At 43.4% G+C, this 19,114-nt stretch overlaps 1 protein-coding gene across 1 annotated transcript in view; it reads right to left on the reverse strand.

Moving 5' to 3' along the window:
* si:ch211-158d24.2 (multiple epidermal growth factor-like domains protein 9) overlaps positions 1-16,219 on the reverse strand; it is an 85,110-nt gene extending 68,891 nt beyond the window's left edge. Inside the window, exons 1-2 of the mRNA XM_063194304.1 lie at positions 15,612-16,219; positions 8,756-8,957 (exon numbers count right to left, since the gene is read on the reverse strand). Coding sequence (XP_063050374.1) covers positions 8,756-8,957; positions 15,612-16,113 — 704 coding nt within the window. The 5' untranslated portion in view covers positions 16,114-16,219. The remainder of the gene's footprint in view (positions 1-8,755; positions 8,958-15,611) is intronic.
* Between the last annotated feature and the right edge of the window lie 2,895 nt (positions 16,220-19,114).

Consider the following 19,114-nt stretch of genomic DNA (forward strand, 5'->3'; position numbering starts at 1 on the left):
TGTTTGTGAATACGATATTGTGAGGAGGGGCAAGACACTGGCAGCCAACCACATGAGCTAATTTTTTGGACAGCGGTTTCTATATATATAAAACCGATATAATAATGCTTGAATTACTGTACACTTTTCTCCTTAATTATTTTTCTATTTTGCACAGATGATGTTAATAATTGGAAAGCTTTGTTGCATTCAAGAATGCATCTAGTGGGGCATTACAATAAAATGAAGAATATTTTGTTCCACAACAGCAGATTTGTAATGTTACCTAAAATTTGTTATGAGGAAAAATAACCCACATATATCGGCATCGGCATCTGCCGATATCGGAATTGAAGATTGAGAGTTGGACAATATCGGCATATCGGATATCTGCAAAAAAGGCAATATCGGACATCTCTACCATGTATGTATCCTCCTGCTTTGTGATACCCATTGTGCATAGCTTGCATAAGTCATGTGGGCGAAAGAGTTGGTTTGTTTTCCTATGCTATCCCCTGCTTTCATCAGCCATCCTATACTGCCAGGAGTATTAACAAGTCTATTACATGTACAACTACAGTAAATCCTATGGGTGAAAGAGTTTGTTTTTGCTATTGTTTACATTTTTTTTTCAATTGCTAACAAGCGCTTACCCATACTTTGGATACTTTTTCTAAACTCTTAACACAGACTACCACCTACCAAGCACAATTGGCCACAACAGTTCATTTTCTTCTCAAAAGCACACACTGTTAAATATACACAAAGGAATGCATTCATTGACTGCTAATTGTGTGAATAAGGCATGTAATATGTCAACTGTATGGCAATGGAAAGCCCTTGGTGTGCTAACTGTATTAAGAGTTTTGCAAATGTCGCTGAGGTTTGGAAAAAAGCTTGTTAGCAATTGAAAAAAACTGTATTTGTTTTGCTACGTATGCTGTCAACAGCCAACCCATTGTGCCATCCTAGCTGTTCCACGATTGCGTACTTAGCCTTTAATCCTGAGGAGGGGGCTGCTGGGATTGCGTGGGTGGTGGTGGTGGTGGTGGAGCTGGGGGGGGGGGGGGGGGGGGGCGGGGGCGGTGGGGGGCAGTGGGGTAGGGCAGTGGGGGGGGGATTTATGACTGTAGCAGGGACCACATGGAGATTTGGACGGCATTTGCTCGCTTCGACGCTAATCTTCCGCCACATCTTTGACCCTCACCTCTCCCATCTGCATGTCAAAGGCAGCCCCGAGCCGCCAAGCTACTTTTGCTTTGCCATGGCCTAAAGAACCAGCAGCAGCCGTGTGTTTACACTCAGCCCAGCTCCCTTACCCAGCTCCCTTTCCCAGCCCTACACCACCCCACACCACCCTACCCCACCCCACCCTCAGCCTGGGTCTCTCCCCTGAGGCAAGAGGGCGTGAGGCCCCCACACACCCCAAACAACCCCGACCTCAACCAACCCCCCATGCCCAGAGGGGATGTAGTGCGTGTGCGTGTGTGTGCATGTGTGTGTCTGTGTGTGTCTGTGTGTGTCTGTGTGTGTGTGCGTGTGCGTGTGCGTGTGTGTGTGCGTGTGTGTGTTTGTAGGGGCTGGTGGCGGTGGTGTTTTCAAAGCACACAAAACACAGTGAGATAGATAGGGGGTGACTTGACTTATCTGTGATCATCGACTGACTCCACTGGTCTGGAGTGTTCAAACAGAGGGAGGGGAGGGGACCTCGATGTTCCCAAGCAGGCCAATATTCTCAAACATATTCTTCAGAGACCTAGAATGATTGACACGTCCCCCTTTTTCTATGCAGTCCACACCATCCAGCTAGCTCTTTCGTTGCTACATGCTGTGGGCAGTATGCTATGCTAGGGGACCGGAGGGGACCCGCGAATGGCAGACACCCCGCAGCTTCAATTGTGCCATGTCTCTTTTGTGTGGGCTACCCTGGGCAATTATTAGGTATACACACAGTATAAGGGCCAAAGGGCATATGTGTGTGTGTGTGTGTGTGTGTGTGTGTGTGTGTGTGTGTGTGTGTGTGTGTGTGTGTGTGTGTGTGTGTGTGTGTGTGTGTGTGTGTGTGTGTGTGTGTGTGTGTGTGTGTGTGTGTGTGCATGTGTGTGTGTGTGTGTGTGTGTGTGTGTGTGTGTGTGTGTGTGTGTGTGTGTGTGTCGGTGCGTGTGTGTGTGTGTGTGTGTGTGTGTGTGTGTGTGTGTGTGAAGTGTGTCGAAATACATGGGTTTTCTTTTTGTTTATAAACAGTGTTGTGAGGAGGGGCAAGACACACCACGCCACGCCAACCACGTGAGCTAATTTTTTGACCGACAGCAGTTTCCAACAATCAGAGGTTGAGTTGTGCACAGCAGGATCGCGCAACCAGGGGAAAACAAAAATGTAGAACCCATCTAGTGTATATAATATTGCGTATTTAAGGTCTCTTTACACATGTACAGCAACCAAAATACCTACACAACACACACACACACACACACACACACACACACACACACACACACACACACACACACACACACACACACACACACACACACACACACACACACACACACACACACACACACACACACACACAGAATAAACCAATCAATCTCTGAGTCATGTATGTTGTTCAGATTAAAGAGGATATGCAGTAGCAAGTCAAGCTGTAATAATGACTTGAAGACCCGAGCCAAACTATGATTGCCATAGTGTAGCGCACTGAGAGATAATCTCCTCTGGGAGAACTTCAACATTGTAAAACAAAGGAGATAGAGTACGCACTCCGTGCTTCTAAATTAACCACCCGGTGCAACCAGAGCAGGGGGACTCACTAGTTCGACGCCCTTTCGTGACTTACCGCTTACGTCATACGACCCTAAACCTAATCCTAACCCTAATCTTAACCCTAAACCTAATCCTAAACCTAACCCTAACCGTAACCCTAACCGTAACCTTAACCCTAAACCTAACCCTAACCTTAAATCGCTTGTTTGAAATGTTTGATTACCATGTGAAGTCACGAGAGGGCGTCAAACTAGTGGGTCCCCAGAGCAGGACTAAATCATGAGTACAAAGGGAAAAGAATCCGGTGCCACACGGATCTATTTTGTGTAATTTATTTTTTTCAGTGCAGTAAGACTAACGTTTCAACATGCATCTTCATCAGTCCACCAGATTCTTTTTCCTTTGTACTTAGAACTTAAAGTTTTTCTTGATTGCTTTGACAAAGTTGTCACTCCAAAAAGCACATTTTCATACCAGTTCACGCAACGGGCTAACCAGTTAAACCAATTCTCCAAACACAACATCTTTGTTTGCAAAAGGCTACTACGTTTCCAAAATATTTAACACATGCAATAAAAGCAAACTCTGTCTTCAGTCCAATACACAATGCATAGCAGTGTATAAACACTCCCAGTCAGTCATTACACAATGGTCGTAAAAATCCAAAACACGGCTATCATGTTGACACAATTTGCCGTTATTTAACACTGTTTTCAATTACATAACTTTCAAGCCAGTTCCATTGTTGTTTCTTTTACTTAGCCACTGACTCTGCTTGATCAGGATCTACTGACTGAGAGATAGCTGGCCCAGTAAATGCTTTGCATAAAGATTTGAGTTGTGTGTCTTTTCTCATGTAAAATTGTCAGTAGGCTAGGTAGTGGGTCCGTGTAACAATAATGTCTTATTGCAAAGAATTGGATTGAAAATCAGAATGTTTTCTTTTTTTTTTTTACAACTGTAATCAAAAATGTACTAATGGCTGATAACGGTATTACAGAAAATATGTGTAAAGTAAAATATGATGTTGCAGTACGAGAATGCACTTTTTTCACAAATTTACAAAAGAACTCCATGCCAAGAACAAACAAGAAGACACTGTGTAAAGACTGATTGCTAAATTAAGATTTTTGAGAAGGAGTGTCAAATAGGTGCTCTGGTGTGTTCACACAACTGACGGTAGTTTCTAGAAGTCAGGAGTAGATTTTTTCTGTATGTTTATCAGAGCTTAAACAATGAAATGTGCACTACTTAAATGGCACATGCGTTAACTGTTTAGCAAAAACTGTGTTATATGAATGGGAAATATGTCAAGTGAACAAGAATGTGTTCACACATATGCACAACGTGTCTTTTGCTTTGCTGAAATAGTGATCATGACGACTTTGTGTGAGTCAGTTTAAAAAATTGTGTTAAAGTGATCAAGAAAAACTGTAAGTAAACAATATCTTTGCTGACCTTCCCAAGCTATTACTGTAAGCATTCAGCCGTCCACTAGAGGAGCCAGATTTGGCATTATTCATTTTATCACCCTCTGAAGCAGTGCCAAGGGTTGTCGAATCACATTTGCTGAAAGCTGATGAGTGTGAACAGGGAATAAATTGTGCTTTGACTTATGGAGTGTCCTGACTTCATTAAGTGCTTGTTGTTACATAAGTTGTCAAAGATTATTATTTGGATCCATCCCAAAACCTCAACTGTGCTGTTGGTGGACGCTTCTCCGATAGGCACATCCCGAAATGTGGTTTTTGGTATAGTTGACAAGGAAGGGGTGGGAAAGTGCTGTTATTTGACAGTGAGCCCTCATGCACAGCTCATGAACAGAAGTGCTAGCAATCCAAATAGAGGCTTGTTTACACTGTGTGAAGCACATCAGCCAAAGGATACTGGCTTACGATGATGAAGATCAATCCCTTCCATGTGTCTGACAGCACAGAGCAACATAAGACCTCTTTTGGAACAAACACAAACAGGAAATCGGAGTGGCTCTTCTGGAATCTTCACCTTCTTTCCTTGGTGCTCATCACTGTAAGGGCTCTAAAGGTTACAATGTTTCACTTTTTATTTAGCTACAATGCCTACACCAGGCCAGGGGTCCCCAACCTTTATGGGTCTGAGGGCTACTGAGGGCTACTTTATTCAAAATCCTCTACCGATATCTTGACATCTTCCTCAAGTCACACTATGATTGAATGATAGTTTGCTTATAGGTTATAAACAAAATTTCTTCATAGGTTATAAAGTAAAAAATCTCATATTTTGATGAAGAAAAGCATTAACTGTGACTTAAATCTTGTAGTCCTCACTATCTATTAACATTGGTGTACATCCCAGAAGCTCCTGGAGGGCTACTTGGTGCCTGCGGGCAACACGTTGGTGACGCCTGGCCTACACGTTTCGTCCCTTATGGCCACCACCTGGACCTCTTTTGGAGATGGATTTGAAGGTGAAAAAGATTCAACCTTGGCTTTGCCACTGCTACCATTGGCCTTCAGCTTCCAGAGTCAGGCCTGTGTATTGTTCTTTTCCAAAGTCCCTGCTTAGACGGGATACCTCTCCATAAAGCCAATTACGTGCTCATCCCGTGATGCGACGGACCTAGCCGGAATCTCCATCCGCCTTCCCTCAGACGGCAGGTGCCTGTCGTAATCCAATCTGCCAACGCGCCCATGGCGTTATTCACAATCAAACAGTAGCACTGCCACACTGAGACACACCATCGTAATCCATTTGACAAAAGGCGTGTGTTTGTAATCACATAGCACTAGATGAGATGGCCATGGGGCCCTCACAGTGCTGTTCCACCCCTCTCTACTACACCTTGGCTGCCAGCCAGCGCTGCCCACTCTGACAGTCTCGCTCCGTTAAAGGCTCGATGTGGAAGATTTTGTTTCTCTTCATCAAACCCGCCAGGGTCGAAAGATGACAATATGTTATGTTACCCATAGCTGTTGTAAATGTTATGTAAATTATCATGTCATCTTGACAAAGGTGTGTAGTAAAAGCAGGAGTACTCGCTCAGTATACCTGTATAAATATTGAGTACAGTGGAATAACTAGTGTGTATAATGTAGATTAGTCATGTGCTAGTGTTGTCCGTAAGATTACTGCTACCAAAGATTATTTGAATTCTAACCGTCTCTGCTGCTACTTCTACTTCAAGCAAATTGAAAAAAAAAATCCATTTGGAGACATGTTTTTGCAAATGGGCAACATAGTGGGTGCATAGTGTACGTGTTAACAATGTAACATTGAACCTTTGAACCAAAGACGCTGCAGTAAAAGGCAATCTGATCATCAAGAGGATTGCTTTTTGGGGGGCCTGAGACCTGTCTAATCTGTGGTAATCTGAGAGATTACCCCCAGGAGGAAACAGAGAGAAACGGGGTGATGGAGGGCGAGAAGGAGAGAGAGAGAGAGAGAGAGAGAGAGAGAGAGAGAGAGAGAGAGAGAGAGAGAGAGAGAGAAAGAGAGAGAGAGGGAGAGAGAGAGAGAGAAGGAGGGGTGTTCGACTGGGTGTGGTGGGGGGAGACCAGGAAAGTCCTGGACTCAGACAGTCTGAGAAGGATCACATTAGTGTTAGTGCTGGAATGTGCTAAAGACTGCACAAAGCACAGTGGGTGATAGACTGTGTCTTTCATAATACTTTGTACGTCGGAGCCAATGTGCACATTCACAAAGTTTTACACAATTTATTGTTTCTTCATCTGATCAAATTTATGTACATGGATTAAAATCATGCACATATTTGGATGATCTCTCTCTCTCTCTCTCTCTCTCTCTCTCTCTCTCTCTCTCTCTCTCTCTCTCTCTCTCTCTCTCTCTCTCTCTCTCTGTCTCACTCTCTCCCTCTCTCTCTCTCAAATTGGGCAATAGCATGTTAGGCGGAGAAATATGCTCCAGCTGGGTAGATTATAGCATCAACAACCCACCAGAAGAATTTTTCCTTCAGATCAAAGATGGCATCGCTCCAGACATACAAAGGCATTTGAAGAGAAAGGAAACGAAGGAGTCCAGCCCTGCTTAGTTAGCCAGCAGTACCAGAGACATTCCTCACAACGGTCAGATTTAAAATACAACCGCTCATTTCAGGAAAGTCAATACTCTCCCTTTCTGTCTTTACAAAGTTCTTGTTGTGTGTGTGTGTGTGTGTGTGTGTGTGTGTGTGTGTGTGTGTGTGTGTGTGTGTGTGTGTGTGTGTGTGTGTGTGTGTGTGTGTGTGTGTGTGTGTGTGTGTGTGTGTGTGTGTGTCTTACAGTCCACTGTTCATGGTCTCACACCCCAATTTGTCCAACTGTGTTCAAAACAAACAGCCAAGCTTTCCAAACCACCGCTCAGCTGTCCAAAATGCAAATGAATAGTCTCTTAAAATGCTTTTTATGTCAGCCAATGCCAGCTGTGCTTCTAACGTTTCCAAAACAGCGATCTGATTCTGAACGTTGGTGGCGGCTGAAGAAAGCCCTTAAGCAAAGGGATACAACTGCAAAGAGCACTGGCCTTACTAATGAAAGTTTCATCCCCCCCCCCTTGTGAGATTTTGCAATGGATCCGATGGGGCGTGTTTAAGGCAATCAGACATCAGTTCTGTTAGCAGACAAGTGAAGGAAAGGGTGGTCTGATTTAGCCTCGCGACGCCATCCTCTATACTCCACCCAAAGATTTTGGCTCTGCACATCATCTGGCAAAAGCCTCGGGCTCAGTTCTCTCAGTGTTTTGCCAATCAGCAAACAGTTGAGAGTGGTGATGTAGAGCTCCGTTACTGATTGGTTAAGGTAACTATATTCACACTTTCGTTTTGTTATTTGTATGCTTTTGCGATGCTATAACGTAACAGGCATGCTAATAAAGCACAATATGGGTTTTAATTTGAGTTTGGAACTTCAATTAATTTAAATGATAGAGTAAGATCAGACCATCTCCCATCGTCCACGGAGACGGATTCCTCATGGCTTTTGCCAGACTGATTGACGGAGTCAACAGTCAGCTATTCGCCCAGGCTAGGTCTGATTAACTGCAGCATCAACCAGTAGCACACAGAGACATTACACACCCTCTGCATCTCCCTAAGAGCAATACGTACACACACAGCTTGAATTAGCCACACCAAAATTCGCGAAAAAAGCGATTTGCAGCCATAACAGCTAGGCTAAGAGTAAGAATATTTACCAAATATTTATCGAACAATAGTTATTAGCAAGTTAGCAACTTAGGTAGTTGACGATAGGAAATTGCATTACAAACAGCAAAGTAGCTAACGTCGATAGCAACTATGGTTTCGAGAAATGTACCCATGGCTTCCACATAAAACGTTTATGACACTGACATAATGTGTATGACTGTGTCATGACCCTGTTATGACACTTGTCATGGTAAGCCTATCTATGACACAAGAGTTAAGTAAAGTGTAACCAAGACATTTCAGCAGTAGCATACTTTAGGGTGGCGCAACGACAGCCAGTGCCACTATTGTACGAATTTTCTTTTTTTTTTTTTTTTATTTAATAGCGGACTGTCTAAGAAGCATATTCATTGCAGCATATCAACCACCAACTACAAATTCAATTATGGGCATTAAACGCCTTTACTTTAGGTCTACCTGGCCTCTGAGCAAAACCAAAAAAACGTCTCTCACATTTAGGGATGTGGCCTCGCACCTGTCACAGAGCTCGGTCAGGGCGCCGAAGGCTTTCATAAACACACATGCACGCACTCACACGCATGCACGCACACACACACACACACACAGGCAAAACACACAAACACACAAACACACACACAAACACACAACTATGGTTTCAAGAAATGCACCCATGGCCTCACACCCCTATGCACGCACACACGCACCCAAGCACACACACAGACACAAACACACAAACACACACAACTATGGTTTCGAGAAATGTATCCATGGCCTCGCACCCATATGCACCCATGCACGCACACACGCACACACGCAAGCACGCACACACACACGACTACAGTTTCGAGAAATGAACCCATGGCATCGCACCTGTCACAGAGTTCGCTCAGGGCGCCAAAGGAGTCGCAGCCGCAGGGCAGGCAGCCGCTGGTGCCGTTGGTGAAGTAGGTCTCCTCACAGTCCTCACACTGCAGCCCCGTGTAGCCCGACAGGCACAGGCACTGGCCCGACGCCGCCTCACAGTCGTACGGGTCCTGCACACCCTCGCCACTGCAGTTACACACCCCAGGCTCTGGAAGGAAGAAACAGACAGAGAGAGAGAGAGAGAGAGAGAGATAGAGAGAGAGAGAGAAAGAGACAGAGAGGAGGAGAGAAAGAGAGACAGAGAGAGAGAGAGAGAGAGAGAGAGAGAGAGAGTATGGTTTGGTTTGGTTTGGTTTATTTATGGATATAGGAAGACAAAAGGTATCCAAGGGATAACATGTAAAAGCGTAAACACTTATTTCCAACATGGTCCCTGAGAGAGAGAGAGAGAGAGAGAGAGAGAGAGAGAGAGAGAGAGAGAGAGAGAGAGAGAGAGAGAGAGAGAGAGAGAGAGAGATGGATTTATTGAATAAAGACTTTTTTGCAAAACAACATCAGCACCATTTTTTGACTTTTGCATTTTGTTATTGGAAATGACTGTTCATGACGTCACATCATCTATGTGTGAATTTTTCCGTTCAAATCATACTTGTAAAATGTAAAATACATTTTTGCAATTCTGGAGAATGCAATGCAATGACCAACACAAAAACGCCAATTTCCAAAATGTTCCTCGCTTGTGTTTCTGTCATTCCTTCTGGTATGTTCATCCCTCTGAATGTACTGTATGTTTCTCTTGAGTGAATGTCTCTCTTACTGTACATGCACATGTTGTACTCTCTCACACATACATATACACATCTAACCACCCACTTACCACCCCCCACACACAAACACACACACACACACACACACACACACACACACACACACACACACACACACACACACACACACACACACACACACACACACACACACACACACACACACACACACACACACAGATACTGTCCTACTGTACCACCCACGATTACATACACACACACACACACACACTGACGCAACTTTCAGTACAACCACTCCATATTTACCACAGAGAGCTAGAGAGAGACTGTGAGAGAGGGGGGATAATGTGAAAGAAGGAGGCCAGCAAAGACAAAGACGTGAGAGTGACGGACAGATAGTAAGTGTGAGAGAGAGGGAGAGAGAGAGAGAGAGAGAGAGAGAGAGAGAGAGAGAGCAAGAGAGAGAGAGAGAGAGAGAGAGAGAGAGAGAGAGAGAGAGAGAGAGAGAGAGAGAGAGAGAGAGAGAGAGAGATAGGCGCAGAGTTAAAAATTCAACACATTCATCACTCGCCACTTCCCCTAAATGAGACGAGAGCTGTAACGTAATGCCGACAGCGAGCACGGCCATGTAATGTAATGTAATGTAATGTGGGGAAACTGAGATCTTCAGCGAGGGGTTCGGCCAGGAAGGTGCACATTAAAAACAATAACCAGTGTTAATTCAACACTTAGAGAGACTATTTTAACGCTGCTCCAGATTGCATTTGGTCCCAGAGTGGTCTGTAGGTGTTTAAATAGCACTGCGTGGTTTGCTGTGTGGGAGGCAGCAGGCAGGGCCATTACAGGGAACTGAGAGAGAGAGCACCTTGATGTATGTGTCATGCACCAGACCAGACGGCCTTACTGCAGTCATTTTTTTGGGGTGTGGGGGGTGGCGGGAGGGGGGGGGAAGCTGAAGCAGTGTAAGGACACAGAAATGGGGAACAAGGGAGGGTGGAGGGAGGGAGAGGAGGAGGTAGAAAGCAGAGGGATATAGAGAGAGGTAGAGACAGAAAGGAAAAGAATGAGATGGTGATTAAAAGGCAGAGACAGAGAGAAAGAGACATTGAGGACAGAGAGAAAAGTAGAGAGGGGGGGGGTGAGGATGTAAAAGGAGAACAAAGATAAAGAAGAGAGAAAAAAGACAAAAAAAATAGATAGTGACAAGAGACAAAGAGGGAGAGATAAAGAAAAGATAGAGAGAAAGGACAGATGGAAAGAAAAATAACACAAAATGACTCAGCCTCTAGCCTCTTAACCCTTTCAAATGCAGTGCTTGTGGCCCACCTACATGTACTGTACACCCACTCCAATCTGTGCAAACTGCACAGGCACAATGACTATAGCAATACATCAACATAGGGGTGGGCGATATAACGATATTAAATTGTGAATCGCGATATTGAGTAAAAGATCGTGTCGAATCTGCCAAAGTGGAGAAATCGTATAGATCGTCTTGCAGTGAGGATGTCTATTATCAGTATCAGAGTGACGTTTTCTCACTTGTGTTGTTGTCTTCACTTTATTCTTTACATTATTGTATTCCAATTGTACACTTTATGAGAGTATCATCAGTGTGTTAACATTTTATTGACTGCAAATTACAAGTTGCAAGTATATGAACGTTGTTTTTTGTTGTTTTTATGTTTTGGATGGAAGATTGTGATAAAAAAAAATCGAAATCGAGATTTTATGTTAAAAAATCGTGATACAACTTTTTTGCCATATTGCCCACCCCTACATCAAAATATGATCATCTCAACACACTGCATGGGGTCACTCAGCAGGACCCCTGCCAGAAGTGTAGGCGGCCGCCTATATGCCTGAACTGTATTGATCTCGTCATGGTATATTAATGTTATACACACAAAATGTAGAGATGTCATGCATTACTCTATTATCATGGGGGTGCGTAGTGGGTGGGTGGATGGGGGTGTTGTTTAATTGACAGGAATTAGCACAGCTATTACATGCATTCCTGGAGATATTACGTTGGGAAAATAAACAAAGGCATCATCACCACCAGCGAGTGCTGTTCAGCTGATAGCTCTGCAACATGGAGACTCATCCATGTGTCAACATTGTCCCGTCATCATAATACCACAGTTTTGATGGGCTAAAATCCCATCAAGCCTTTTGATGGACTGTTCCCTAAGTGCCCGTGGTGGTGGTGGACACACTTGCTGTCTTTGGGAATCCAATTAAGATGCAAAAAGGGGGCTGTGGGAATCTAGTGGTCCCTTATCTAGAAAGACTCCATCCCCCATAATCCTCCATTATAACTGCATTACCCATAATCCATCAATACTAAGCTGCTTAATCCTCATACCCATCACCCCCCAAGAGATTGACAGATAAATACAAAAAAAACATGAATCTATGTAAATAGATTTGGTAGGGATGGACTCCCTTTGTAAACAGTCGCGTGTCATTGTTTGGGTAGCCAGACGAGACAAAGAGCAATGCTGGCAGCATCCATAGGCACACTCCGGTCCAGGAAGAAGAAAACTCAACCGCTGCAGCTGACCGACCCGTTTGACTACTACTGTGTTTTTCAACCAATGTGCCGGGGAACATCAATGTGCCGTGAGAGGTCATCTGGTGTGCCGTGGAAAATGATAGAATGACTGTACGTTGTTGATATAGGGCATCAGGTGTTGCTTCCAGTTAACATTTACAATTGGTGGTGTGGTCGTGTGCCTTGGCATTTTGTCCACAAAAGAAGTGTGCCTTAGTTGGCTCAAAAAAGGTTGAAAACCACTGGACTACTAGATCAAAGATGGAGAATTGTGTTACACACACTCCTCATGGAGGTGGTAGTAATAAAAACGAGGGCAAACAAATGCCAGTCAGCTGTTGACTGCTGTTGGGAAGTGCAGGCTCCACAAGCGTGTTCACAAGCATGCCAACAGCAACTGCATGAAGCCTGCGAAGCACATGTCTGTTGATATGAAATAAGAGCTCACTGCAAACTAGGGCTGGGCAATATGACAATATATATCGTTATCGTGATATAAAAGTGTATATCGTGACCTTTCTCCTATATCGTTTATATTGTGATAGTAATTTTATCAATTTTATACAATTGAATATCATTTAATTACATTTCATGTTGTCACAATACACACTATAAGTTAATGTAACTGTAAAAATAAGGATAAAAAAAATCTGCTATAAGGTGATACATATCGTTATCGTGATATAAATTAATCCATATCGTGATAAAGGTTTTTTCCATATAGCCCAGCCCTACTGCAAACTGAGTAATAAAGTGGGGAGAGGAGTTCAAGTGAGATGTCCGGTCTGCTGTGTAGGATAAATAGGCCCTTGCACAGCACTGCAATAGTACAGTACAGTAAAGCAGTAGCATGAGACCCAGTCCTCCTAATAACCAGGTCTAATAACCGTCTATTTCCCTCAACACACATGCACATTCTTCATGACTATTTCATTTAGCTTATTTGAATGGGGATACATATACATTACATAGCATGTAAGTACTAGGTTGGTTGTGTAACAGTCCAACAGCCAGCATCATAGAATTTGTAGCCAAAGCTCATTTCCAATGCCCGCCCAAAAAACAGCTTTTAAAACAATACAAACAGCAATATTAATAAAACATGTTGTTATGATTAAAACAGCCTATCCACTCATTCAGTCCAATCACTCATCCTTAAAATCTTCCAGACATAATTCCTTCCATACATATATCAGTACATATATCCATCCATCCCTCCTATGATTCATTAAAGATCACATTCATATCTGCCAACCATTCTTACACCTTGCCTGCGATGAGCATATACTACACTATGCCTATTATATTTAGGCCTATTTTTAGGGCGTAGCAGCAAATTGTGGACCCTAGTATGTACAATTGGCTCAAATGGACCCCCAGCCATATATCTGTGTGAGGGCCCCTACAGTATATACTCATGAACGGCGTGACGTTTTCCATGTGCGTTACGCCCATTTGTGGGGGAAAACAGGCAATGCAAGTCAATTGGTGTTATTGGGGTTTAATAAACGAAAGATAAGGACCTGTAGACAAGCGTTGTTCACGCACAACATGCCGAAAACGTGTTGTGTTGCCGGCTGTTCAATTAATATTGCCAAACAGCCGTGCCTGAAGCATGTACTGTGTTCATTTAGGGTAGCCGATGTAGCATGTAAGTTGATGAGACATTCGGTTTGTTTTCACCCATAAAGGGGCGTAACGCACATTTAGGAGCAAAGTACCCGGATGGTCGTTCATGCGAATAGGCCTACATGGGGCCCTGGTGACTCAGTCACACTTTACCCTCCTGTACGACACCCCTGCCTACATGATCAGGAGCATTATTATTTGTGTGAAATTCTTCAAGCAACCAGTTTGCCTAAAGTGCTTTCCATGTTTAAAAGTTATTGATTTTCTGCTCGGAGGACTTTGTGAGTAACGTATAATTTATTACTGCTGGCATCAGTTTATTAATGTTGTTGATTTATGAGACAGTTTAACTGCACTAAGTCTAGGGTGCTCATTGTCCAAAGTCGTATCCCCCGTTCACAAAACATGTCCTTCTCTTGAATATTTACAATAGGCCTATCTATTCATTTCAAATACCCCTCTCGTCTTCATCCACATGCAAAGACATTTTGAACTACAGTTTGTTACCTGATCAGTGACATGCAGAACCAAATGTCTTGTTATTAGCTTGCTATGACATAGGAAACACACTACAGTTGTGGCTTGGCAATGTTCGAAGATCTTGTAATGGTTAACCTTGATTTAGGACCATTGAGATAAAATCAAGTTCATAGTGTGCTGCTTTCTCAAACCTGGCGATGTAAATTTAGACGACCAACCTCGAAAACATGCGTTATGTGTTGGACAATTACAGGATTCTGACAGAGAATGTGAGTCACATGGTTAAGCAGCCAAACATGTAATCACCATAATCTCTTAAAAGGTATAATGCCCTCGTGGTCACAAAACAAAACAAAAACAACAAACGACATCACTGACAGCTGAAGATCATTGGGTTAAAGGAACTAAGGTACTGTACTGTACAGGTGGCATCTGCTGTACCAACTCCTATTAACAGGACTAGAGCACAGAGGTCACAGAAAACCAAGCAACACGCAGGTTAGTCAGAGAAACAATAAAAGGTAGTCAGACATACGTTCATCTACTGCATGTATTCCATTGATTGGTGGTACTTTGTCTGGTACCAGAAGTAGCCATCTCATATATGGGTGCATTTCATGGCAATTGTGGTTCAGACTTTGAAATCTCTAAATGTGCAGTATGTTGCTCCTTCACTGGGCTGTCCACCCATTACTCCATAAACACCATGAGAGATAACCCTTATTCCGGGTGCATACACACCAAGGTTGTTTTTGATGAAAACTGACAAATTGAGGAGAGTTTTGGGTAGTGCAGGGGGAAAACAGCTTAAGGCCAGTCTGCTGGGAGCATTATTAGAAAATATATCCACAGTCAATCCCTAGTGTCAATGAGATATTGTCGGTCAATCAGCCCCCCAACCCTCAACATGTTCAATAATGGTTGGCAAATCTATGCGCCAAAGCATCCAAATCCTAAATGTAAAGGGTCTGGTACAACCGGAAGAGAGGTGTGCGTAAGAATATGTGGCTGGTGAGTTGATTTCACCTCGTTTGGCAATTGTATGTGATGCCATTTCTCCTGCACATGTCCCAAATATTAATGAATGGGAGTGCGCATCCAAGGCCTAGTCTGGTCAATATGAATGGTTGCTGCGTCAGCCCAAAGTCAAATTTGCCATCCATCAACAACCTGACGTGAATTTATCAACACATCGACCAACTAACCCTGTCATTAATAGTCATTTGCACATCACATTAAATGGGGTGTTGACAAACGCCAATAGGCCTACCCCATGACATGGATGTCTAACAATGGCCCAATGTATGGCAGAAGAGCAACCAAAATAAAACATTTAGCCGGCATAGGTGTGGTTCTGTTTACAGTACAAACACATTTGTTGATGGGAAGCTGTCACAATGACACTCACCTTGAAAATTCTGCGATGCAGGTAAAAGTGGAGACCTGTTACTGCTGTCCTGTGACTTCTGCAGGGGTTTTGACTGCGGTGCGAAAGAGGCCACCGACTCAGCTGATCTCCGGTCTGATATTTGTCGGTCATAGACGCCAGGTAGATAACCTACCAACGGAGTAACCGAGACGGCTGGGGTGGTGGGGTCCGTGGTAGGGGGCTCCACGGTAGTAACTGTTGTCCTGGCGACATGTGACGAGGATGATCCAGGGGATAATATGGTAGGAGCCGGAGTGAGCCCCGAAAATGCAAAACGAGCTGAATTCTCTGCCGATGAATAGGTCTGGTCATTGTTATTTAGTCGCACGAGATCCGTGTCGGAGACGCCACGATTATTTCGCATGATAGAGAATGCATCGTTGGAGATAATGCGTGGTGCCGCCTCAGATAGCCCGATGCATAAATAGAGGATGAATGGAAACGTCGGGGATGTAAACATAATTAAGGGAAGCCACCACATGTTAGTATCAGCTCTCCATCAGCGTACCCTCGGTCTTCTGTTATTCCACAATCCGCTATCTTATTTCAGAGCAGATGATATTCGCGCATAGTCCAGCGATGCAGCCTACTCCACCATGTCTGCGCCGACAGCCTATTTTCTGAATGGACAAGAAGCCTCTGCAAGGTGCTTGGTCCTCCTTCCACCTCTCGCAAGACAAGAGGCACTTTGAGTGGCATGTCCACGAACCAATTGGAAAGGTGGGTGGGCCCATTTTGCTCCCCTGCTGTGAGTACTTTCTCCACGCATTAAAGGCGCTCTGGCTTGCCATTGGTTGAAGAGGGACTCTGCATGGCACAAAGCATCAGTCTCCAGTGCGCAATAAGTGTGATGAGCCTACGCAGTGTGCCATGCATTAACATTTTAATCGTAACAATAATAGACAGACGCGATAGTAGAAGTAAGAAAGATTATTCTTACAATTTCGTTAGATTGCTCGGTTTCGTAGCCTATCAGAGAACCTCAAAAGGTCTAGGCTATGGGGAGAAATTGGACCAAAAATCAGCTTGACGAATCAAAAGTCGCCCTCGTGTGGTAAATCGAGTGACACAAAGCATTTGCATTTGGCATCTAGTATTCTTTGACTAGGCCTACCGACTTGTCTCCACCTGCCGTTAAATAGGCGAACGGGGGCATCTTCGGTTGTCCGGCCGGCCGTCCGTCACAATTTAGCCTAGGCCTACTGGCACGATAACTTTTAAACAAGAGCACGAATTAGGCCTATCACAAAATCGTGCTCGCTTACAGTCTGCATATAGGCATATGCATTGGTTATTTTGGAGGCCACTGACACTTTCAAGATGGCTTGCTTATAAGATGGCCAGGTTTTTTCTTACTAAAAACATTTGAACAGATATAGATATATGAATTTGTACCAAATGCTGTGTAGGCTTATTTAGGCCTACTCTAGGCCTACGTCACTGTTTCTTGAGAATGTGGCAAAAACATGTTTTAATTTTGAAATAAATGCTCACAGACGGTCTTGACGGCTGTGGTGCGATGCATCATCCCAACCTCCCCATATTTTACTTTTTTCATAAAATGTAGAATTATTTGAACAATTCTACATTGAAGATAACTTACATAGGCTATTGTAAGTATGTTCCTTTAAATGTGTACTGAACTAGGCCTATTTTTTAGCTGTTTCGTTTTATTTCTTTTTATTAGTTTATTAATACCGCCCATTCACAAATGTTTTCCTTTTTCACCGATGGGCCTACCACCACCGTCACATTCTAAGTAGCCTATTCATTATGATTGGTGGATCTTCTCCATGTCTGCCATTTTGAATTTAGCTTGGTAATGCTGGTAAATATTAGTTTATTATTTAGTAAATAGTAAGCAGTCAGTACAGTTTCAAGAAGCAGCAGTTGAAACTCTGGTCACCACTGTTGGTGTTGACCAATTTGAGGGTGACAGCTTATTCCATGTGTGTATGAATTACACTGGTTAATAAAACATTAGAAGACATTAGTATTTGTTGTGATCCAACATTATACTGTAGCCTTCTCTGACGAGCATTTGGAGGCTTTTGTCACCATCATCAGACACAAACCACGTGGTGTTGACATAAGAGGCAGTGGTACGTTTGCAACCACAAATCTATTTGCTTTGTCACAACGAGATGTGCTTGGTCTTAGAAAGGTGGGGATGAATGCTCAGCAACCAACGTGGACAGAAATATCTAACGTGACTTCCCAAGACATGAAAATGCTGCCTCTTACTTGAAGCAGCGAGTGACCTGCCCCGCAGACATGTGGGCTGCACACGCAATTCATGTGTCACACATGCACCGTCACGAATGTGGCCCAAGAGTTGAGCCCCAGGCGACGCCCCCTCTGATGCCCCAGCCCTTTCGCAACCTTCTCTTTTTCTTAATATGCACATTTTGTTAACGTTAGCCATTTTGTTTTCCCTCTGTTTCCTAGGCACTACGTATTAATATTATAATCAAAATAATATTTTCAATACAAAAGTGGCAGTGTTGGCATGTTATAGTTGTGATTGTAGCAGAGTCGAAACCAATTAAAGCCGCAAGCGGCGATGACGGGCCCTCGCACCTACGTTGCAGGGCAGGAGTATACCGCCAACACCCCATCATCAATTTTTGTTTGTCTAAGCGAGATACACACAACTTACTTCATGCAACATGCACTAAAAAGGGAAAGTAAATGCATAAGTCATAATTTTGTTGTGACACAAGAAAAAACACTCCCTAATCCTTCATCATCAATGACTTGAGCTCTTGTACAAAAAATATGAAGCACATTGGATGTACGGTGTACAAGTGCATCACATTCCATTGTATGCATATTTCAAAAAAGTCCAATTATCTCACTTCCTTTTGGGCGTGTCCATGGCATCCTGTGACCTTTTTTGTTCATCTTAGTGAGACACACGACTCCACCCAAGATGGACAGCTACATGGACAGTACAGTAGGATGGACAGTACAGCTTGTACTGTATGATGGCCATGACCCTTAATGCATAAATACCTAATTTCTAACACCTCCTTCATCTACCACATGGTGGCGCTATGTCAGAATGCCATTTCAGTCACGTAGAAATGTTTGCAATCATCATACAAGTCATGCTGTGAAGGGACAGCGTTGGACAATGCTGCATAATGAATTTGTGACATTTATTCCATTTTTTAATGATGCCTAAATTCATAAAGCCATAAGTTTGTTATATTACAAAATATCAAAAATCCGCCCACTATTCGGAATCGTCAATGCTTTGAGCTCATGTATAACCTATATGAAGCACATTTGATGTATGATGTAGGACAAGTACATCACATTCCATTGTATGTCAATTTCAAAAAAGTCCAATTATCTCACTTCCTGTTGGGCGTGGCCATGGCATCGTAAACCTTTTTTGTTCGTCTTGGTGAGATACATCACCTTACCAAATAAAGGGTCCATACCATGTACTGTATACCAGCCCCGCCCCTTAAAGC

The sequence above is a fragment of the Engraulis encrasicolus genome, chromosome 3 (assembly GCF_034702125.1).
Source record: "Engraulis encrasicolus isolate BLACKSEA-1 chromosome 3, IST_EnEncr_1.0, whole genome shotgun sequence".
Lineage (NCBI taxonomy): Eukaryota > Metazoa > Chordata > Actinopteri > Clupeiformes > Engraulidae > Engraulis > Engraulis encrasicolus.